The sequence below is a fragment of the Symphalangus syndactylus genome, chromosome 14, assembly GCF_028878055.3.
Source record: "Symphalangus syndactylus isolate Jambi chromosome 14, NHGRI_mSymSyn1-v2.1_pri, whole genome shotgun sequence".
Lineage (NCBI taxonomy): Eukaryota > Metazoa > Chordata > Mammalia > Primates > Hylobatidae > Symphalangus > Symphalangus syndactylus.
The window spans coordinates 21,403,594-21,428,355 of record NC_072436.2 but is presented as its reverse complement, the minus strand read 5'-3'; the positions used below and the strand labels follow the sequence as shown (position 1 = coordinate 21,428,355).

At 40.2% G+C, this 24,762-nt stretch overlaps 1 protein-coding gene across 3 annotated transcripts in view; it reads left to right on the top strand.

Moving 5' to 3' along the window:
- Positions 1-24,469, top strand: part of MAP2K6 (mitogen-activated protein kinase kinase 6) — a 129,376-nt gene extending 104,907 nt beyond the window's left edge. For all 3 annotated transcript variants that reach the window (XM_055240934.2, XM_055240936.2, XM_063617530.1), the window contains 8 exons: positions 977-1,096; positions 1,934-2,050; positions 2,712-2,763; positions 5,329-5,456; positions 6,717-6,794; positions 8,373-8,512; positions 18,262-18,307; positions 23,816-24,469. In XM_055240934.2, coding sequence (XP_055096909.1) covers positions 977-1,096; positions 1,934-2,050; positions 2,712-2,763; positions 5,329-5,456; positions 6,717-6,794; positions 8,373-8,512; positions 18,262-18,307; positions 23,816-23,893 — 759 coding nt within the window. In that variant the 3' untranslated portion in view covers positions 23,894-24,469. The remainder of the gene's footprint in view (positions 1-976; positions 1,097-1,933; positions 2,051-2,711; positions 2,764-5,328; positions 5,457-6,716; positions 6,795-8,372; positions 8,513-18,261; positions 18,308-23,815) is intronic.
- The last annotated feature ends 293 nt before the right edge of the window (positions 24,470-24,762 follow it).

The window sequence follows — 24,762 nt, the reverse complement described above, 5'->3', positions numbered from 1 at the left end:
TGCATTTGGCTGTTATGACTCATAAATCTCTTTTATTCTATATTTTGTTGCTTTTAAAGAATTGCCTCTGAAAATCAAGAAACCAGAATTGGGAGAGAAAATTGTCTCCATTTGTGGAAAAAGGAGGGTAAAATATATCTAGAGTAAATTTGCATAGTTTTTGAGCTATGAAAGGAAATTTAAAATCATTTCATATTATTGAGTAGATGTTCGGAGGATCATAAAGAATTAACATCTCTAGCTGAGTTAATAGATTGGGGCTATTGTTAGGAATAATCTGGTGACTTGGATCCTTTTGCTTTTAAAGAATGGGAATACTTTTATCTTGTAGATTTTTCAGTCTATTCTTCTGCTGACTTGCTAAGTAGGCAAAAAGTGTGAAGGCCTAGTGATATGGTATCTCTCCTATCATTTAATGACATAATCATGTTTCTGTAGGGCTACATTTCCTAGTGTGACAGATTTTTCTTACCTCAGAAGCACTGGGACAGGAATGAACGGTTTCTCTATTTCTCTAATTCCTTCTATTTCCTATAGCTGTACCAATTTTCTTACAGTTACTATTCCTTCCAAATACTCTTACATGTTCCCAAAGAAGAGTTTTTGGCTTTTTATTTTCTTGGGACTCCAGATAAGCAGCAAAGTCCTTAATATCGTGTCCTCTTTGCACTGAACAGACATAATACAGTAAACCAGATTGTTTTTGTAACTTGGAAATACATTCCAAAACATTTTGCCATTCTCCAAAACATACTGTCAATTTGTTTCTTACCAGGACTATTCAGGAAATCAAATGAGTAACAGCCTTCCTTATTTTCATGTCACAAATAGCTAATCACTTAGGGTGGATATTCACAATGTTGTTGCCAGAAGTTGTGTTATGAACTGTACTGTTTCCACGATGGGACTCCTTCAGGTCCCTGCCTGCCTCATCCTCAGAGTAGTAACCATAAATTTTCCATGCATTTCCATTCAGCGGATCCGAGCCACAGTAAATAGCCAGGAACAGAAACGGCTACTGATGGATTTGGATATTTCCATGAGGACGGTGGACTGTCCATTCACCGTCACTTTTTATGGCGCACTGTTTCGGGAGGTAGGTGACCCTTCAATTCAAAGTCCAAGAAGAACAATAACTTAAAAAGAAGTTTCTTTGATCACGTAAATGCCATCACAATCACGGAGCTCTTTCTTGTTTGACACATCTTGTATACGGGGGTTTACGTGTATGCAATGATGACATGCCCTGGGGCAAGGTTGGATTGAAATTATGGTATTTTCAAATGTGGTTAGCCTTTTTAAGATGTGGAGTTTCTCTTATCCTTTCTTTTTTGTTTTATTTATCTTGGCAGAACTTTCTATATCGCCTGTAGACTGATTTGCTTAGATCTCTTATAATTCGAAATATTCTGGTCTTTCGACTGCTTTAGGAGCTTCATCTAGCCTACTTGTGTAAAATACAGACTTACTTTGATCTCTTTTCTCTACCTCTGTTTTCCACTTTAGCGTTATATGGATTATGAGGCTTCACCTCATTAAAACCAGCTTTTTGACTGGCTATTGCTGGTGTTTAGTGTGAGAGATCCGACATGGAGGAGGCATCTAGACCTAACTCCTAGACAGTGGTATCAGTAAAGGCCTGGATTTCTGGGGTTGTATTGCTTATGTCTGTTAGTAATTAGATTCCATTTTTCATTAAGGGGTAGGAGAGCACATGCAGGTTCTGCTCGGCTACCTACTGGTTTGCTGTTTGTAGATAACCTTATTTGTAAATTCCTTTATGATCTTGACAGAAAACAATATATTTCCCCCCAAAATTCAAGAAAGAAATAGTTAATTCTTCAGGACAGGGTTTACTGTTTTTTTTTTTTTTTTATTTTTCTTTCTCCCTTTTTCATCCTTTTAAACAATTCCCGAACCAAATGGTCTCCAGGGTGATGTGTGGATCTGCATGGAGCTCATGGATACATCACTAGATAAATTCTACAAACAAGTTATTGATAAAGGCCAGACAATTCCAGAGGACATCTTAGGGAAAATAGCAGTTTCTGTGAGTATATTTTGATCCCTACTGCAAGGATAATGTGAGAAATAAAGTCACTATGTGTCTTTGGACCTCGGTATGAAGAAATACTACCTGGGCCACAGCTACTATTCGTACATGTCTGTTGACGTTTATTGGTGGATGGATAAATACATGCTTTCCTCTCTGAGCACTGTGTAGAAGATTCTAGCACTGCTTTGGTTTGGCAGACTCTAGGTTAAATGACTCTAAGTGCTGCATTCATCAGCTATGACCACATTCCTGGTGTCTATATTCTGACATTAGTTTATTTTGATTTTCATTTATGGATTTTTAAAATGTTCTCTTAAGACTAGTAGGCATAGAAGAAAGCAGAAGGAAAATAAATAGAAAGAAGGTCTTCTACCTTCATGGCTATTCAGGCTCAGGAGGGTGGAGAGAAAAAGAAGGAGGGCAAATGAACAAGATAAGTGAGGGAGACTCCTCTCTGATATAAGATACAGTCCTCTCTGGTGGATGGAGTCCAATTTGTGTAACTTCCTATGTATTTGCCTAGATAGGACCACCACTATTTGAGGAAATATCTCACTGGTAACCTAAAGCCAAGGATAATAAACCTTGATATACTTAACATTCAATTTCTTTCCAACGATATGATAAATAAATCTATCTTGTGTTTCTCTTGCAGATTGTAAAAGCATTAGAACATTTACACAGTAAGCTGTCTGTCATTCACAGAGGTAAGCATCCATGAGCTGCCTTGGCTGTTCCTTTGATAAACTTCATTTCTTTCACCTGGAGTCCCTCCCTACCCCCAATCCCCCGTGGATGGAAATAGAATTGACTCAGGCAAGAGAACTAAGGGGCTTTCCTTTGAGATTGGATAGCAAACCATATAAGCAGTATTCCTTATCATGGCTGAGGACATAAGAAGAAGACATGATCTTTGTCTTGCATCCAAATTGAATATAAATACTTGTTAGCAAGCAGAGCTGTGAGATTGTATCATTGAGAATTTTAGAAAATACGATAAAAATCGATCTTGTATTGGCCATCACATGAGAGCTTGTTGGAAAAGAATCATGGGTCTCAAGATCAAATGAATTGGAATTTGCATTTTGACAAGATTTCCAGGTGATTCTTGCGCACATGAAAGTGTGAAAAACTCTGGTTTAAAGTAGAGCCCTTTCAGACAACAGGAGGCAGGATACAATGATTTATCTCTTCCTCTTTCCTTTTCTTCCTTTTTCTTGGCCTGTTATCTCTTCAATCAGCCATCCATCCATCCATCCATTCATTCCTTTTCTATCCACCCATTCATCCATTTATTCATCTTTTAAAATCACTTTTAAAATGTAATAGATCCCCTGAGAGGTATCTGAGAAGAAAATATATTCTGATTAAGTTATGCATCAGGATTCGTATAGGGAAGTAAGATAAATATACGAAAAAAAAAAAACCTTAGAAATATGAAAGTACCAAGCTGGGTGCCGTGCGTGGTTCATGCCTAAAACCCCAGCACTCTGGGAGGCCGAGGAGGGTGGATCACCTGAGGTCAGGAATTTGAGACCAGCCTGCCCAACATGGTGAAACCTCGTGTCTACTGAAAATACAAAAATTAGTTAGGTGTGGTGGTGGGTGTCTGTAATCCCAGCTACTTGGGAGGCTGAAGCAGGTGAATCGCTTGAACCTGGGAGGCAGAGGTTGCAGTGAGCCAAGATCTCACCACTGCACTCCAGCCTGGGCGACACAGTGAGACTCCATCTCAAAAAAAAAAAAAAAAAAAAAAATGCAAGTACCAAATACAGAAGTAGTGTAGATAATGTAAAGTAAGTAAGTGCTATGCCTTAGTGATTGTAGTCAGGGAAACTTCTGGGAAGAGATAACCTCAACCATGTCTTTGGGAAGAATAATGGAATGTATTGGTAAGTAAGAGGGCCTTGTGGTTTGGATAACTCTTAAACTCTCTGAGTAATGTAAATGCTTTCCACAGTGCGCCTATTATTGTTAGTTGTTATTATTAAAAATTGGAAAAATAGGATGAAGGAAGATGAGGAGAAGAAAATAGGAAGGAATACAGATAGGAAAAAGACTAGATTATTCTAGATTATTCACAACTTTGAAATTAACATTAAGGGTTATTTCACCATTATGAAATATGTAATTCATATTAGAGAATATATGTAAGGTATAAAAATAATAAAATGAAATTTGTATATCTTCCGCTTAAAGGGAAAATTATAAAGGATAATTTTTAAAACTTTTGTAATAATCTTTTACTTCCAATTTTATGGGTGTTGTGAAAAGTATCACAAAAGGAAAAAATTAGCTGGAATTTCGAATGTTATTATCCAGAGATAATCGTAGTTCCATTTTTTGGGCATATGGGGGGGTGGGTTAAATCTTTCTACTCAAAAGGATTCATGTAAAATCTGGTCTGTAATACTGCTTCTTCAGTAACCTGCCCTGTGGTCTGGAATACGTGGGTTTATGATCCTTTACACTATGTGACCTCTGACACATCACTTGCAGAGGTTTCAATCAAAATTTGTTGCTTTGGGCCAGGCTTGGTGGCTCACACCTGTAATCACAGCCCTTTGGGAGGTGGGGTGTGAGGACTACTTAAGGCCAGGAGTTCGAGACCAGCCTGGTCAACAGAGACATCCTATCAAAAAAAAAAAAAAAAAAAAAAAAAGAAAAAAGTTAGCTGGGCATGGTGGTGCTCACCAGTAGTCCAGGCAACTCAGGAGACTGAGGCGGGAGGATGATTTGAGCCCAGGAGTTTGAGGCTGCAGTGAGCTATGATCACACCACTGCATACCAGTTGAGTAACAGAGTAAAACTTTATTTTGAAGAAAAAACCAAACCAAACAAAAACAAAGGTTGCTTTGGTCATATTTGGTATATCATTGTGTCACAGTCTGCCTTTTTGTTCTTTGTTTTATTACTCCTACGTTAAATATCAATAGATCATTTTGAATTGGACATTTGATTCAGTAATAACTTTTTAGGCTCTTACTACAAGTATGAGGGTAATGAAGATCATAAAATCAGTGGAGAAAACAGTTCTTTGTATGGAGAAATTCATAATTCTACAAGGCATGAACAAAACATGAAATAGAAAATCAAGTTGAAAGCAATAAGCAGTTTATAACTATGGGTCAGGGATGGCAGTTACTTCTGTGTTGGGTAACTTGGGGAAAGGAAGATGAAGGACAAATGGAGATTTTAGGCCCTCTGGTGGCAGAGAAATGAATCTTGAAAGCAGGCTGAAATGATGGCATCCTGGTTGTTTTCGCTTTCAGACGTCAAGCCTTCTAATGTACTCATTAATGCCCTCGGTCAAGTGAAGATGTGCGATTTTGGAATCAGTGGCTACTTGGTGGACTCTGTTGCTAAAACAATTGATGCAGGTTGCAAACCATACATGGCCGTAAGTACATTAGCTAGGGTGGCATCTGGTAATGTCACTGCCGACAAATCATGCTGGGAAACAAGAAATCGATGGCCACAGAGGGAAAATGGAAATGTACCGAAGACTCCAGAAGTAGTCTGCCTCTTAGTTTTTCTCCAAAATTTCATGTCTGAAATCTTTACTCACTTGCTTCATATATTGTCTTAGTTTGTTCAGGCTGCTGTGGCAAAATAATGTAAGTCAGGCAGTATATGAACAACAGAAATTTATTTCTCACAGTTTTGGAGGCTAGGAAATCCAAGATGAAGTCACCAGAAGATTTGGTGTCCAATGAGGGCTCACGTTTCTCAGGATCATACATAGCACCTTCCTGCTCAGTCCTCACACGGTGAAAGGGGCGAGGGATCTCACTAGGGCTTTTTAAGTAAGGGCCCCAATCCTATTCGTTAGTGTTCCACTTCCATGATTCAATCACCCCCCAAAGGCCCTGCCTTCTGATACCACCACATGTGCGATTAGGTTTTAACCTGTGGATTTTGGTGGGGGCACAAACATAGTTACATACGTATTACTTTAAAAAAATCAAGTGAAGGAGATACGTTATTTGAAAAAATATATACACAATACATATAGCCTGCACAGTTTTCCACACTGTATTGTAGGGGAGTATTACCTTGTTTGTTGAGGACAAAATAGTAAGTAGAGCTTAAATTACCCAAACAAGGCAGTTAGATTAGTCATGAGAGGACCTCACAGCTGTGAAGATTCACTGTCATTAGCAGAGACCTTGCAATCCCCTTTAACTGAAGGAACGGATACTACATTCTATCTCGAAATGGACTTGTGCTTTGAATTGAAAAGCTTCCTGTCTGTGTTTAGCTAAAAATTGCTCAGGTCTATTAGCATGGGACAGTAGCCCAGTGACTCTTGTTTTATTGAGTTCTGGACTGTTCGTGTTTTAAACAAGGATAATTCTAGATGGGCAAAGTAGCTTTATAACGTATACCCTGTTTCTTCTTAAGGCAAATTTTAAATTTGTTATGAAAGGAACTTGATCCATTACTGTGTCCAAGAAAAGACAAACACAGAAGAAGGGAAACCCCATGGAGACATTGATATTTGTTGTAGTTAACCGAGTCTTTTTGGCCTCAGAGGCATGTTAACAGCTTATAACAACTCACTTGGCAGCTGATGCTACCCCCATCCCCAGAGACTGTTGAACTAAGAATGTTATCTCAATTGTCTTCCTAGTTTCTCAGTTGTCTGTCTCCTTTCCAGCCTGAAAGAATAAACCCAGAGCTCAACCAGAAGGGATACAGTGTGAAGTCTGACATTTGGAGTCTGGGCATCACGATGGTAGTGTATGCCAATCGTCATGAACTATGAGGTCGTGGGTAATGAAACTAGAATGAGGTGGACTTTGGGTTCAAGAAACAAATGCCCTAAATGCTGGTTTGGGGTGCCCTCTCCTGCTGAGATGGCAGGAGATTTTGACTAATAATTGTTTGTATTGTGGTGTAATAAAAACACTGATATGGGATTGGGAAACCAATTTTTCTCTTGATTCCACCTCTGACAAGCTGTATGCGTTGTTGGGTAATTGTTATAGTCACATGGCCTATCTTCCTATCCTCATCTGTAAAATAAGAGGATCTGACGGGATTCCTTATAGTTTAAAATTAAATTATTCAAGCCAAGGCAAGAAGCTTAAGCTGTGCAAAGAATGCTAATGTGTGTGAACACTGATAGGGCCGTGTTATCCAGGACATAGGCTATGCTTCCCAGGATATTTTTATTGGAGAAGTAGAAGTTAAAGTCTGATCAGCTCAGTGTATTAGTTCGTTTTCACACTGCTGATAAAAGCATCCCCAAGACTGAGTAATTTGAAAGAAAAAGAGGTTTAATGGACTCACAGTTCCATGCAGCTGGGGAGGCCTCACGATCATGGCGGCAGGTAAAAGGCACATCTTACATGGCGGCAGACAAGACAGAATGAGATAGCCAAGCAAAAAGGGAGATGCTTCATAAAACCATCAGATCTCGTGAGACTTTTTCACTACCATGAAAACCGTAGAACAGTATGGGGGAACTGCCCCCATGATTCAATTATCTCCCACTGGGTCCCTCCCACAACATGTAGGAATTATGGGAGCTACAATTCAAGATGAGATTTGGGTGGGGACATAGCCCAACCATATCAGTCAGGTATATCCTCAATACATGATAACCAATAAGATGATTTCCTTAGACACAGCCCTAAAGTTATATGATTTATTCATAACTTATTTATAACTTTGGTGATTGTAAATTTCATAACTTTGGTGGTCATACATTTTCAGTGGATCGCCAAGGTCTGGAATTATCCACTGTGGTCCTAGCTCCTCCCCAGGCACAGCAGCTGAATAAATCCCATGAGTTATTTCTCCTGCCTGCCCAGAAAGCACATGATCCTGTAATGCAAAGTGGCCTTTTCTCAAGTCCAAAAAAAGATCAGTCATTTGGTTCTAGGTTGCTTTTTCCCCCTGTCATTTCACCAAGAGACCTGCAGGTGGCTGTAGATGCTCAGCTCTGGAAAGGTCTTAGGCTGGGAATTACTTTGCAGACCAAACATTTGAAATCCTCGTAGTTTTACATCCTGAAGTTTAATACTGTTGGCTTACGATTTTTATGAAGTGCCACAGTGGGTTTTAGTGAGGGGCCCGGTTTTAGATAGGCTTAAGTGGCTGTGTCTAGTAAGTAATATTTAAAAATCCCTAGTACTAGGAATTTGGGGAAAATTGCTAGAGAACAAATTATTTGTTTATTTCCCGCCCCCCCGACTTATACTTGAACTTTGCATTGTGTTTTCCTCTGGCTATCCACGAATGAAACATGGGTGATTCCCTAAAGCAGCTCTGTTGAAACTGTTGTTTCTTTGTTTCCTCTCTTCTCCAGATTGAGTTGGCCATCCTTCGATTTCCCTATGATTCATGGGGAACTCCATTTCAGCAGCTCAAACAGGTGGTAGAGGAGCCATCACCACAACTCCCAGCAGACAAGTTCTCTGCAGAGTTTGTTGACTTTACCTCACAGTGGTAAGAGAGCCTCACCTCCCAAGTGTCAATGTGAAAGAAGATGAGTTCTCATGAATTTCTTCCATCGGGGTTGAATCCATCATGCATACATTCATTCCGAAAGCATTTGTGGAGTATGCCCTCTCTGCTGGAGAAGCAAAGATGACCGTGTCACACTCCCTGCCCTCACTGAGCCCAAAGTCAAGTAGAGAAGTCTCATAAATGAGTAATTATAGTCTAATGTGGCAAGTCCAGTGATAGAGATAGCATAGGGGATTTAAGGAACTCAGAGGGAAGACCTCAGGATAGGCTTTTCTGGAGGAGATAAATCTGGAGCTGAGATTGTGAGAGGAATTTTCCAAACAAAAGGGAAATAGGAAAGGAAACGTATTCCAAACAGAAGGAATATCATTCACAATGTCACAAAAGCAAGAAACTCCTTTATGTGAGCTTTAAGCAATTTGATATTGATTAGAGCATAAAGAGAAAGCTGATAGGACCCACTAGAGGCCTGGGGATAGGAAGTAGAGGCAAAGAGTTACTTTGGGTGAGAAGACAGTGGGCAGTTTGAGAGTGTTTCTTAGGTCCCCAGAAGTCTTGTAGAACCTTGGTTGCTACTGAGTACTTGCTAACTGTGGAGAAACTTGCCCACCATAAGAAACAATGCTGAAGTTCTGGGAAGGGAATCCAAAGAAAGTTGGACTAGAAAGAGGGAGGGAGCCATACTCATGTGGTAAACTATATTTTCATGAAAACTGCCAGGGCAGTCAAGAAAAGCAACAGAGGGGAAAGTATTCTCTAGACAATCCAGTAATTTCTGTCTGCATAGAGGTCATGATGCCTAGCATGACTTGATAGTAATGATAATGCCAAGTGATGCTGGAAGCAGGATGCCAGAAGTGAAGCACATCCCTGAGCCAGGTTAGTGTATTTGGCCATCTGGGAGAAGTAGATGAGAATTGGGAGGAAGGAGGCTCGGAGATGGTGGCAGGCCTAGCTGTGATCCTTGGAGTACTGATCCTTGGATCCGCTCTGAGTACTCGCTGCTGGGGAAGGGCCTGGAGCTCTGAAGGCTGTTTGAGGTACTGAGGAAGCTGAAGGAACATCTTCCCCATGGCTTCATTCCTTGGCCTCCATGCTTTTTAGAAGTGCTGTGAGGCTGAGCACCCACGCCTGTAATCCCAGTACTTTGGGAGGCCGAGGCGAGTGGATCACCTGAGGTCAGGAGTTCGAGACCAGCCTGGCCAACATGGTGAAAACCTGACTGTACTAAAAATACAAAAAATTAACTGGGCGTAGTGGTGGACAGCTGTAATCTCGGGAAGCTGAGGCAGGAGAACCGCTTGAACCTGGGAGGTGGAGGTCGCAGTGAGCTGAGATCACGCCATTGCACTCCAGCCTGAGCAACAAGAACAAAACTTCATCTCAAAAAAAAAAAAAAAAAAAAAAAAAAAAAAAAAAAAGCTGTGAATACAGCATTCATCAGGAAACATGGAAGAAACATAAAACAAAGCAACTGTCTGTTGCTTGTGAACCTAAGAGCTCTTGGACTCTTTGTCAGCCCAAGGCCCCTTCTCATTCCTGGTACTTTTCCCTGATGATGTATGAGGCTGGTCTGCAGTTGTTTGTTTTTGTTTTTGGCTGGATGACTAGAGAGGGGCTAGAGTCTCGAGCGCTAGTATAATAGTTGTTGGATGCCTCTTAAAAGATATATCTTCTAGGCTACTTCCTGTCTGTTTTCCTTGAGGGAGTGTGCTGGATGTGGTAGTACCTCTGCCAGGTTGACCTGGGTTCATGATTTTGCCTTCTGGATTCAAAAACTTGTTTTTTGTGGTTGGTTGGTTGGTTGGTTATTTATTTATTTATTTATTGCCTTATCCTCATGTTTAAGGTCACATCAAAAAAAAGGGATGAGGGGCTGGGCGTGGTGGCTTATGCCTGTAATTCCAGCACTTTGGGAGGCCAAGGTGGGCGGATCACTTGAGGTCAGGAGTTCGAGACCAGCCTGACCAACATGGTAAAAACCCATCTCTGCTAAAAATACAAAAATTAGCCAAGTGTGGTGGCGCGGGTACCTATAGTCCCAGCTACTCGGGAGGTTGATGCAGGAGAATTGCTTGAACCCAGGAGGTGGAGGTTGTAGTGAGCTGAGATTGCGCCACTGCACTCCAGCCTGGGTGATAAGAGAGAGACACCATCTCAAAAAAAAAAAAAAAAAAAAAAAAAAAAAAAAGGATGAGGCATCTTGGGTAGTACAGTAGTTCTCAAGACGGGTGGTAATGGGAAATGATGTTATCTAGCTAAGTCTCTTCAAATTATTCTCCCTATTACCTTTCTCCCACCTATCCCCTTTTCCCAAGATTCTGGGTGCTTTAGGAAATTTTGGTAATAATGAGGCTGGTGTGAAAAGTTTGAGAAAGCTGAGTCTACCATTGTGAATCACCAGTTTAATCCAATGGTTCTCAACTGTGGCTGCTAATTTATAAAACTCTAATGAGTTTTCAAAATCACTGTCCCCTAGGCCTCATCCTCATAGACTCTGATTTAATTGATCTGGGGAGGGGCCAAGATACTAATATATTTTTAATGTTCTCAAGTCATTTTTATGTATAGCTGCGGTGATAACCCCAGGTTTAGACGTATGATCTATGGACCTGCCATCAACTAGTTTCTGTTTAGAAGGCTTATTTTCTTCAATTTATTAAAAAAAAATCATCCAATTGCTTGATTTTTCTTTCACCAGTGTATTTTTTCTCTTACTAGAATTTTCTCCAAAGAATCAGAGCATTGAAACTTTTTAGAGATATTTTAAAAATGAACATCTTGAGAAATAAATGTTTTTTAATTTTTTTTTTTTTTTTTTTTTTTTGGAGACAGTCTTGCTCTGCCACCCAGGCTGGAGTGCAGTGGTGCGATCTCAGCTCACTGCAAGCTCCGCCTCCCGGGTTCACACCATTCTCCTGCCTCAGCCTCCTGAGTAGCTGGGACTACAGGTGCCCACCACCACGCCCGGCTAATTTTTTGTATTTGTAGTAGAGACGGGGTTTTGCCGTGTTAACCAGGATGGTCTCGATCTCCTGACCTCGTGATCCGCCCGCCTCAGCCTCCCAAAGTGCTGGGATTACAGGCGTGAGCCACCACGCCCGGCCGATTTTTCTAATTTTAATGTATGCACACATGTGGAAGTTCCAGATACCGGCATCATTGCTCTTCATATAATGACTGCCCTGTGCCTTCTCTCTCCTTGTAACACCCATGGTGCCTTCATGGCTGCCTGCAAAGATATCCCCTTCTCTCTTATTTTCTCTTAATTTTAGTCCCAGCTACCACAGTTCATTAATTAAAAAATTTTGAGCCGTAGACATGTCCCAGCTTTCCTGAAACTGTTAATTCTATTAATACTGTTTGCTCAGTGTCATTTCATTTCTACTCAAGTAAGTCAGTTTGTCTTATATCTGGGTATATTAAAAATAATACCCTGTCTCTACGAAAAATACACAAGTTAGCTGGTGTGGTGGTGTGCACCTGGGGTCCCAGCTACTAGGAAGGCCAAGGTGGGAGGACCGCTTGAGCTTGGAAGGCTGAGGCTGCAGCGAGCCGTAATTGTGCCACTGCACTCCAGCCTGGGTGACAGAGCAAGACCCTGCCAAAATAAGATAAAATTAAATAAATAACAAAATGTAAAATAAAATAAAATAAAATAAAATATGAAACTATCTAGAAACAAAACCCAAATCACTTTACCCTAGAAGTCATTAAAAGATAAATTTTCCTTCCTCAAAGTGTCAGTATTATAGTTCTGGTAGAATGCTATGCTTAAGAATATCAATTGTCTAAAATAGTCATTTTGTTGGTATGGGAATTAAGAAATAGAAGGGAATCGTTAATTCTGAATTTTATGAGCATTCTTACTTATCCTCAGTTTGGCTTTTTCAGCATGGAAGCTCTCCTATTTCAGATCCCAGGTCAATAATTTTTTTGCCTGCCACAAACCACCGATATATTTTCTTTGATATCCCTTAAGCACGAACATTATTTTTCAACTGAGTTGAAAAAGTCATCTTATACTCAAAAAGTAGCACTGATTTTCTTTTAGAGTTTATGACTGGCCTAGAACTTTACGGAAGCAATTTTATTTTTCATACATATATTAATATATGGGTACATACCGCCGTCCATTAGCAATCTAGTGATTTTACTTGTTTGATTACTGAAAGCTTGAGGTTTGATCTGGAGCTTAATGGAAAGAATGGAAAAGTGACTGTTAACAGAAGAGTACCTCTTCTACCTCTTCATGAACAGAGGGCTATTCCCTGTGCACGTAACTCCCCTTTATCAGCTATTCTCTTATTTTTCTCATGAATAAAGCTTATTATTGAGACATATCTTCATTAAAGGACCTTTTTTTTCGTGATCTCCATGTTTTTTATATTTTTATTACGTAGGCTATGGTCCTCCTAGACTTCTCAGAAAGGTCCAACTCTGTGTCCTAAGTGGGGAAGGGAGACTACGGATTTGGAAAGTGAAATATTTAATCTCGAATTTCAAGATAGATACATCTATGTTTTTATTGCCTACATCTGTCTTTGGTATGTAGAAAAAGAATACATTACCCACAGCCTAGGTAACTGTCAGAGTATTTGTGAACTTGTGTATCCTACCTAAGCATTCGATGTCACAAAGCTACTAGGTATCATACACCTGCACCCAAGGAATCAACTTGGCATGATGCCATCACCATGTTGCTAGGTACCATAATTCTGTATCCAGGGAATTGACTTGGTAGCCACTCTTGTCTGGCCCATCAGTACTGATCACTGCTTGTTAGTTGACAGTAAATCGCTTGGTTTGTGGGGTGAAGTAGAAAAGCTCTTACAGGCTATCATCACCACACCCAAAGTTAGACCTAGAGTCCAGAGTTCCAGTTTTTGCATTTCTTTTGCAGTAACATCTGACAATGTTATCTTGAAGGAGAAAGAAGAATTAGCCATATGAACGTAAAGGAAAAAAGCAAACCCACAATGGTTTCTTACAAGCCCTTCTTTTCTGTATTTATTTTGAGATAGGACTACAGAATGAGATTTTCTTCCTCTTTTTCCTATATATCTCTTTCTTATCATAGGGGTTTTAAGGAGTTCTTGGGTTGGGTTGTGTTGACCATGTCAGCCTTGTTTTGGGATTCATCACAGAGAAGTCTAATAGAGAAGTCTTGCTTTCTAGTCCTGCAGAAGGCTTAACAAACGAGTTCGCAAAAGATTGGAATCTTAGCCGGTTTACACTTTTCATCATAAACTCTTCCTATAGGTTCACAGAAGGAAGTCACTGGAAATCAACTGCCGAGTGCCAAATCAGCTGGACTTCCCTTTGGCTTTTACTCCAGGCCTATTTAAGAAGCTGTGGGCCCAACTGACCAGTCTGATGGCATATTGAAGGGTAGTGGAGGCCCACTCAAGCATCGTTATTGTCTGACTCAGAGAAACTAGCATAAAACACAGGCAGTCAAATACAGTCTCCTACTTGCGTAGGAAGGACAGTAAAAAGAGGCACTAGATGTTTATTTAGCTTTTGACAAATGTATGTCTTGAAAGGCGCAATGTGTTTTTATTCTGTGGATGTACCAAATAGCCCTTCTTGGAAATGATCAGGGGAATTCAAATAGGCAGAAATCCTCTGGTCAGCACAAACTACAAGCTAGCAATTCTCAAGACAGCATGAGCTGTTTTTTAGTGTCAGCTATGGTCAGAAGCGTGTGTTGTGGCATTTGGAAAAGGAATTAGGGCAGTTAGCTAATTGCACGCTTGAAAATGACAAGCTCTTTGAAAATTCAAGTCTGATTCCAGTTCAAAAAGAAATTGGTGTTGCTTTGAACTCCAAAGTTGTTATTGTATACTGAATTTCAACTACTTCCTACTAAACATGGAAAATTTGCTTTCCCCCCCAGCCTTATCCTGAGTATTTTGCTATTCTTAGCCCATGTTTTGAAGTGTTCTTGATTTAAAAGATAGAGAGAATGGGTTATGTCAGTTACATTAATTTAATAAACAGCCTTGCTTTGCGGTGTAAGTATTTTCCATTTATATTCTGCAGTAGTGTTTGGGGTAGATTGTGAGCTTTCTACTCAGGGGCCATGAGTCAAGGAATAGCCAATAGGCCAGTAGTTTTGGAGGTTTCAGGAATCTTTAACACTTTATGATGGATCACCTAGGGTACTTTCCCCATATTTTCTTTATACAGAGTTAACAAAAATCTGGAGTTGTTTTTTTTTTCTTTTTTGATACAGTCTCACCCTGTTGCCCAGGCTGGAGTACAGTGGTGCAATCTCCGCTCACTGCAACCTCTGCCTCCCGGGTTCAAGTGATTGTTGCGCCTCAGCCTCCCTAGTAACTGGGATTACAGGCTCCTGCCACCATGCTCAGCTAATTTTTGTATTTTTAGTAGAGTTGGGGTTTCACCAGGTTGGCCAGGCTGGTCTTGAACTCCTGACCTCAAGTGAGCTCAATTGATCCACCTGTCTCACCCTCCCAAAGTGTTGGGATTACAGGCATGAGCCACTGCACCTGGCCGAGAAATCTTTATAAGCTGTTCCAGAAGTGAAAAGATAAGATATCCTGACTCAAAATCAGTATTTTAAAAAATACAGCATTTAAAAAAATACAATATTTTTAAAAAAATACAGCATTTAAAAAAATACAGTATTTTAAAAAATGGAGGCCGGGCACGGTGGCTCACGCTTGTAATCCCAGCACTTTGGGAGGCCGAGGCGGGCGGATCACGAGGTCAGGAGATCGAGACCACGGTGAAACCCCATCTCTACTAAAAATACAAAAAAAATTAGCCGGGCGTGGTGGCGGGCGCCTGTAGTCCCAGCTACTCGGAGAGGCTGAGGCAGGACAATGGCGTGAACCCAGGAGGCGGGTGAGCCGAGATTGTGCCACTGCACTCCAGCCTGGGTGACAGAGTGAGACTCCGTCTCAAAAAAAAAAAAAAAAAAAAAAAAAAAAATGGAGATGCTTAAGCTCATCTATCTGTTGGAAAGAGACAGCCATTTTATCTTTTCTGCTAAATATAAAGTAAAAAATCAGCACATTTTTACATTTGAGAAACAAGCTTTTCTTCCTGACACTGCCTTGGTTCTGTTGTTGACCGATAAAAGCTAGTAACGGAGTGGGCCTGGGTCCTCAATGAGAATGTTCCAGATGCAATGCAGAGTTTAAGGCCTAAATAGAGACATGCAGAATCAACCATCTGAATATTGAGTGTGGATTTAATGTTGTGCTTGTGCTTTTTGTTATTTACTTAGCGTGTTACATTGTTCCAACGATAGAGAAGAATTTCTGGTTTTTGATTTGCTTGGAACAATAGTGGGAAATTCAGGGCTTCTAGCCTGTTTGTTTTTTTTTACCAGGGTCTGTGTGCAAGTCAGCAACGCTCCTGGGATCACATTGCTGCTTCTGTGTTTCTTTCTAGGTAAACTAGCTCTTGAACTTAGAAAGAAACACTTTTGCTCCCTGGGGTTGAGGGTTGAGGGTAGGAGACGGTCGTGGTGAGAATGTACTTAAAGACAGACAAACCAGCTGGAGATGGTCCTTTTAAGTGAAGGGGAGAGGAAGCTGCCACAAGGAGGGGCCACCTATTACACATAGCACAGCGTTTCTTAATCTCTGCACTAATGACATTTTGGGCTAGAGTGTTCTTTGTTGTGGGGGATTGCCCAGTGCATTATAGGATGTTTAGCAACATCCCTGGCCTCTACCTATTAGATGCCAGTAACACCCTGCCACCAGATGTAACAACCAAAAATGCCTCCTGACATTTTCCATATATCCCCTGGGAGCAAAATGACCTCCAGCTGAGACCCACCCACTTGGACTCTCAGCATCTAGGTACCTACAAAACCATCAGTGGGAGTTACGCAGACTCATTCATTTCACTCAGCACACATTCCCATATCAATCGGACTTTGCCAGCTGTTAATTCCTCTTTCTAATGTGCTCTTATTTTTATCCTCAGTTGAGATGAAACTTTCTCTCATAGGTTGTCTGGTCACTGAGGTCACTAGGTCCTAGGTCTGCCCTCAGTTCCAGGTTGAAACTTCTGTCCTCACATCTACCCGTAGCCTGTCTCAGGTTCCCTGGCTTCCACCCACAGCATTGCCTGGAACAAACTGGTAGGCTGATTTTAAGTTGTTTTGGTTCAAAAACTTTCTCTCTCTCTGTTTTTTTTTTTTTTTTTTTTTTTTAATTTTATTTCGTTTTAAACCACAGTTTCTCGAAGTGCCTGAACTCCTTCACTCTCTCATGGTTCTGTATCTTACCCTGTCATGCTTAGCTTCAGAGGGTGAGGCAGAGCTCACGTCACACGTACTAGGTCTCATTTGCTCAAAATGATCCATTAGCTCAAATCCCAGCAACCCAATAATCAGTTACATTTTGATTCCTCCAAATCCAGGCAAAATTCCTTTCCATTCCAATGCCAGGCAAAGCTCCTTTCCATTCATGTATGATTTTGTGGTCCATTGGGCACAGGAGTCTGTAGGTTGCCTTGCAAATCATAGTTTTCAAAATCATCTTTTTCTGCATTCTGTAACCTGGGATTCCAACTCCAAGTAAATTGTTTCTTTTCTTTTCTTTCTTTCTTTCTTTTTTTTTCATTTTAAGGCCAGAGTTGGATAGAGGATAGGGATGGGCTGATAATGGGATGATGGGTTGGTCTCTTCATCTTACAGTTTTATTACTGTTAAATAATAAGTAACAGCATTTATTGCCTCCAGTATCAAATATTATTAAATGTCTGTGTCAACGGAGAGCAGAATAACCAGAAGTCACCTGACAACAGCACATGACCATAAAGTATTTCTAACAAGAATAATTGCTGTCACTGAGCGCGCTCTCTCTTTTATCAGCTGTCGTAAACAGGTCTTATTACCTTTGTCATAAACAAGTAGTATTACCTTAGAAATGTTATGGGGGGTTGGGCACAGTGGCTCACACCTGTACTCCCAGCTCTTTGGAAAGCTGAGGCAGGTGGATCACTTGAGCCTAAGACTTCGAGACCAGCCTGGACAACATGGTGAAATCCTGCCTCTACAAAAAATACAAAAATTAGCCAGGCATGGTGGCACGTGCCTGTAATCCCAGCTACTCAGGGGGCTGAGTCAGGAAGATCACCTGAGCCTAGGGAGGTGGAGGCTGCAGTGAGCCGAGATTGCATGCCCCTGCACTCCAGCCTGGGCAACAGAGCCAGCCCCTGTCTCAAGGAAAAGAAAATTAATATTAGGGGTTTATTGCTTCTATCTCAGGCAGGTTTCGTTAGGACTATATAAAAGCAAATTATGCATTCATGGGAAACAGAAGCAAAAAGAACCAGGTACCTGACAGTGAAGAGGTAACAAATGGCAATGTAAGAAACACTTGCCAATTTCTTTGTCTGTGGAAATGGCATTAAAAGCTGCTTTGAAGGAAAGTAGATATTTTTGAAATACAATGGCTGTAGATCAGAAAAATTAGTGTGTATGTCATTGGTAAAGTATCAAAAGGAAAGTGCACACACACACACACACACACACAACTATTTTTCCCATTAAGGCACAACCAGGGTGATTTAAAACATAATACATAAGCGTTACAGAAGAGGAAAGTTAAGGTAGGAGGCTGTGTTTTCAATACACTTTTAAAGCTGATTATGTTTAGTGTTCTACAGGTTCTGAAATCCTTGTCTAATGAAAATATATATGGCTTCTAGATTTTAATGATTAATTTTTTTTCTTTAAGCTTAAAGAAGAATTCCAAAGAACGGCCTACATACCCAGAGCTAATGGTGAGTATTGTTAGCAATATAAACATGACTATACTAATAGCTATAAAAGGCAAAGTCACTAAGACCTAAATTATCATCACATCACAATATTGGAAGAGTTGGTTCATTGAGACATCAGTGACAGGACTTGAACTCCAGGAAAGAGAGTTAAAGAGTTCATCCTACATCCTTCTTAAATACAGGTTGGGACCTGTCACTATTCTTAGTAGTTTTTTTCCAGGCTAATAAACCTGTCATGATACAGAGCAAATTATGTATATACAATTTATATTTTTGAATTTAAAAGACATGAGAATCCTCATATTACTAAGAGAAAATTAAGGAAAGTATGATTTAAGAGATTTCAATAATGAGGAAAACTTAAATGCTCTTTGACTGATCAATTTTTGATCAAATATCTGGGCTAAATTAGATGAACAACTTTTTGGTGGGTAGCTAGGGAGGAAAAAAAATTTTTGCTTTTTGTTTTCACTTTGGTGGAAAAAAGTAAGACAAAGCATTATTAGTTTAAATTATACTCCCTCAGCATTCACAGTTTATCACTTGCTGTGTCTATAAAAAGCAAGAGTGAAGAAAGTAAGACTTAGCATTGTTGTATTAAAATAACGTTTCTTAAATTGTGGTAACTATAGGCAGGACACAGTGGCTGTTCATGCCTGTAATCCCAGCACTCTGGGAGGCCGAGTTGGGAAGATTGCTTGAGCCCAGGAGTTGGAGCCCAACCTGGGCAACATGATGAAACCCCACCTCTACAAAAAGTACAAAAAATTAGCCGGGCATGGTGGCATTTGCCTGTAGCCCAGCTACTCATGAGGCCGAGGTGGCAGGATCACTTGAGCCCAGGAAGTTAAGGCTGCAGTGAGCCGTGATTGTGCCACTGAATTCCAGCCTGGGCAACAGAGTGAGACCCTGTCTCAAAGAAAAACAAACAAACAAACAAAACTCTGATAACTACAATTCTAAGCTAATTACTAATGATTCTAAGCTAAATACAAATGGCAAGGACCTAAACTTGGCAATGCTTTGATTTATCTAAGTATATGTTGAATGTAGGAGAAACACATTTTTGAGGGGGAGAAATATATAAAATTCAGACTATTTGCTAATTTATGTTAACTCCCAGATTTGTTTCAATTATCAAGGTTTTCATTTTAGCAGGGGAAAGAAGAGTTACGTTCATGCACAATTTCAAAAGCAATAAAACGCTGACACCCTTTCTTACTGGAACACAGTTATTCATGAGGCATTAAATGCTTGCTCCTCTGCTATCCCAGCCACAAGCCCTGCTGTCTTCAAGACCAACTCAGGGCATGTCTTAGAAGCATGGATTCCTAGTGTCAAATGCTGTGGTGAGGTGGCTTAGATATGAGGAAGCACAGCTTGGAAATGTCGAGTCAGGAAGAGTTATAGAAAGCTGATCAGGAAGATGCATGATAGTTACAGCCAATCACATAGATTTTTACTTCTGCCACCTAAGCTTTGATTGAAGATTGAACCATTTTGCAACTGGATGAATTGGAGACGAGACCATCTCCTTGGGCCTCCATTGGGTCCATTAAAAGGCAGCCCCTGGTGCTCAGCACTCTACCATCTTTATTCAACTAAAACTCACAGTTAAAGAAGGAAATATGAGTAATGTTTGAGAAAATCGTAGCATAGTACATGTTTAAGTTGAATATTTTCTTCCTTATTATTTTTTAATAGCCAGTCAAAGGCTTTTTTGGTTCTGTTTACTCTTTTTTAATGTGCTTATGCACCCGCTAGGGCATTTTAAAATTAATTTCACATAAAATACAGTAGATGTAGAGTTATTCTTGTAGGATGCTATGGAGCCTGTAATCCTATTTTATTTATTTATATTTTAATTTTTATTTTTAGAGATGGAGCCTCATTGTGTTGCTCAGGCTAGTCTCGAATTCCTGGGCTCAAACAATCCCCCTGCCTGGGCCCCCCAAGTAGCTGGGACTACAAGTGTGCACCTGTATTCCTATTCTAAAGTTGCCATGTTTTGTAACTGTTTGGATAAGAAGAACATTTTCTATATATTTCCAGCTACTTTTTCTTCTTCCAAATGGTTTTGGATCAGAAATTTCACTGAAACACGCTTGAGAAAAAGAATGCTTAATATACATGGGCAGCTGATGTCAAATTCTACATTTGCAATATGTTCTAACCCTGTGATATTTTATGGCCTACATATATATTAATGTTATAAAATCATGACAGTCCCCCTTTTCTTCTTACAGCATTAGTCTTTGTGGTACTAGAAATGGACTTGCCTTTTAAGACTATAACTGTTCCCTGCTTTCCTGTGGAGTTGAGGTTTTCAAATGGAAAATCTGAGTCCAAACTCCCTGACTTTAGCATTGGGAAAACACTTGCTGAGAGGCAATTGTTTAGATTTTAGGAGCTGGTGAGGAAGTATGAAGGAAAAAAATAATCCTTTTTCCAGGTGAAGGACAATTTAATTAAGGCCTTAACCTAGACATGTCCCTCTTATAGAAATCCCAAATGTTTCTCTCCGTAACACGGATTGAAGGGTGTGCATTCTTTAAGATCATGTCATTTGCTTGTTCTCTCAAATGTCACTGGGGAGTATGACTCAGTAGAATTTGTTCTTCTAAAGTAGGTAGCAGCCAACGATTTCTGTAAAGGACTAAATAGTAAGTATTTTAGTCTTTGTAGGCTATACAGTTGCTGTTTACAATGGCTCAATTCAGTGTTGCAATGTGAAAGCAGCCATATCCAATGTGTTAAAAAAAAAATGGGGTGTGTGTGGCTGTGTTCCAATAAAACTTTATTTAAAAAAACAGGCAGTGGGCTAAATGTGGCCTTTGGGTCATAGGTAGCTGATCCCTGCCCTAGATGATAATCACCAGAAAAGATAACCAGTTCATTCAAGTGATTGCCCAGTGAAATAATTATGTTCTCCAATTATCTTAGGAAGCTCTAGATTGAATTGTATGTTAAACAAAGATGCCTGACCCATTCAGAACCATAGTCTTAAGGGATGAGGTGCTATGCATGGGACAGGGAGACCTGCTGGTGACTGTAGCTTGTCTGTCTGTTCCTCACAGTATGTTCATGGATCTCCATGTTTTCTTCAGGCACATCAGTGAGCCTAAATGGTATAAAGGCCTCCCTTCTTGTCTCCCCGGCTCCTCTTTTGGGAAACCCAGTCTGGGACTATAGTCTGAGTATTATTCATAGTCCCTCATTTGCCCATTTCCTGGTTTCTGCCCTTGCTAATCTTAATCCATTGCTTATAGGAGGGACTGGGTTCCCTCTTAACCTTTTACAGCCTCAAAACCCACACAAGAAGGCAAGTCACACTTTCCATTTGTCATGCCTACCCGTTTTCTCCTCCCCCGTGTCCTTCTGGCTCTCATAGCATTTTCTCAACCTGGGAATAAATGGAAAGATGCCTAGGGATTTTCTTCTTTTTTAATTAAAGACTTCAAGTCAGATTATTTAATTCATTTGCAGACTCAGGCAACATCTACTGAGCTAATAGCCACTAGCAGAACAAAAGGCAAGGTGGGGCTGGCAGGTGTTGGAAGCAGTCACCAAGATAATCTGAGGTTTGGCATGTCCTGTTTTGATAGTAAAAAGCTTTTAAGTACATTAAAAGATTTCCAAATGTCCAGAGGATGTGGGAAAGCTAATAAGCCTGATGGTCCTTGGTAAGTGTGCTGTGTATGTGGTTACTAATCAGAAGTATGGCTGCTATTTAGTTTTTGAGGGAGGTCAGGAGGAAGGACCTGGCACTCAGAGCTTCAGTTCATTTCATGAGTGTAAGGATCCGAGCCAACACCCAACCTGTGTCCTCAGATGGACAAAGGGAGAAAATCTCTTTTCCATTTTCTGAGTCATGATACTTAATCGTGACCAGCTACCTTCATTGGGGTTTTTATTTCTTTGTTCCTTTCCCATTTGCATTGTTTCCTAGAATTTCCATGAGTGGGAACTCAGTTTTCCATGGAGCTGACTCATCCAACCCTCCGCTGTCAGGTTTAAAACAAATATAATTAGAAAACCTACAGCTGGGCAACATAAAGGTTGTAAACTAAACTCCCTAAAGTCAGGGGAAACAGAGTGAGTCACTTACGTGTCTGGATGTAAAAATGCTTACATTTAGCTACTCAACTGGTCATTGAAAATAGTACTACCAGGCAGTCAAGGAAGTGAGCAGGGGAGGTGAGACACGTGGGACTAAGTTCTACCTGTAGGAATTATCCTTTTTGGGTAGGTTTGGTTGGTTCTATTTCCACTGTAAGAACTGTGGCTCCTGACCTGATGTATCTTTCTAAGTAGAGGTGGCAGCTTCCACTGTGAGAGCCGGGCACTTATTGTAACAAAATTGAGCAATCTGGGGAGAATTGTTCTAGTGCAGAGAAAATGGCTTCCTGTTCAGAATTGTTTTGAAATGCATGGCCTCTTGAATCACATACCATGCTTGTTCCCCTAGCAAAGCATAAGACTTGTTATGTTTTTAGAGTTTACTTGATCTGATCTGTGAAGATAGAGACTCTTCTTTTCCCTTTTCAGTCCTTAACCTCCGAGTTCAGTTTTCTCTGCACATAACTACAGTTTGGCAGTCTACATTATTTTTCAGATGGATCAACTCTTCACCAGGAGAGACATAAATATAACTCGTGGCTTGGCAAATGGCTTTAACTGTTTTAGTCTAAACCAATTCTCCAACGTCAAGGGCAAGGGCTACCTTCCTTGCACATTTACTATTCAACAAAATTGGCTTCTCATTCCATCGTCTTTTTCCTGAGAAATAAAAGTGCATACTGCTGGCCGGGCATGCTGGCACACACCTGCAATCCCAGCACTTTGAGAGGCTGAGGCTGGCAGATCATGAGGTCAGGAGATCAAGACCATCCTGGCTAACACAGTGAAACCCTGTCTCTACTAAAAATATAAAAAATTAGCCAGGCATGGTGGCATGCACCTGTAGTTCCAGCTACTCGGGAGGCTGAGGCAGGAGAATCACTGGAACCCGGGAGGCAGAGTTTGCAGTGAGCCAAGATCACGCCACTGCACTCCAGCCTGGGCAATAGAGCGAGACTCCATCTCAAAAAAAAAAAAAGTGCATACACCTATGAATTGTCTTATTATCTTACTACTGTATTAGCCTAAAATGACCTTGTGGGGCCCAGGGCTATTTGTAAATCAGAGTTTGGGTTGTTTTTTGTCAATCTTTGTATTTTGCTGTAGATGAGACTTATGTAGCATAATTACACTTTTTTTTTTTTAAATTTAAAGAATATAGTGGAAACCTAGAGATATCGAGATGGAAAGAGTGACAACTAAGAGATATCTTTAAAATGTTTGCATCACTAGATGTGTGCTTGATTTTGGAAAGGGTAGGAAAAGCCCAGTCTAGCTCTGATAGGGATACTTAATCCCTGTACCAAGCAGATCTATTCACTTGCTAATCTCATATATTGATTGTCAGTGAGAGATATTAATACCATGTTTTTTCTTTTTCTTTTCTAGCAACATCCATTTTTCACCCTACATGAATCCAAAGGAACAGATGTGGCATCTTTTGTAAAACTGATTCTTGGAGACTAAAAAGCAATGGACTTAATTGGTTGACCCTACTGTGGATTGGTGGGTTTCGGGGTGAAGCAAGTTTACTACAGCATCAATAGAAAGTCATCTTTGAGATAATTTAACCCTGCCTCTCAGAGGGTTTTCTCCCAATTTTCTTTTTAATCCCCCTCTTAAGGGGGCCTTGGAATCTATAGTATAGAATGAACTGTCTAGATGGATGAATTATGATAAAGGCTTAGGACTTCAAAAGGTGATTAAATATTTAATGATGTGTCATATGAGTCCTCAAGCTTCTCAGACTTCTCTTATTCTTTACAAAATGAATGCATTGGCCCTGACAAAAAGGTGCTACAGTAGTGATGAAATTATAAGTAGATTTGTAGTTTGTCCCATTTATTATTTTAATATTTATGTTTAAGTGCTTGGTTGAAAAGATTCCATTTTATACAAGAAGGGAGATTCAAAAAAAAAAAAGACAAGGTTGGGTTAGCAATATTTATAGGGCTTTTATTTTTTAAGTTCAATTGTGTCTGTGGTCCAGAAGAAATTATTTAATATGCATCTTTGAGAATATTATAAAAATATCAAAAAGGAGCTCTTCTTGTGAAATGTCTGTTCCAGCTGTTGTGACTGCTGCCATTTTTGCAAACATCTGCCCAATCCTGGGTGATCACCACATCTTTTAGGGGAAGTGGCAAGATGCTCTGGTCATATTCTTTTTCCCAACTTTGGAAAACATAAAAATCACTCATATCACAGCTCAAAGGGTAAAACATTTGGTTCTCCCGACACTTGTGGTATAGTATTAGTGGAAAGTGATTCGTAATATGATTTTATATCCACCTACCTATTCATCTACCTGTGTGTGTGTGTGTGTGTGTGTGTGT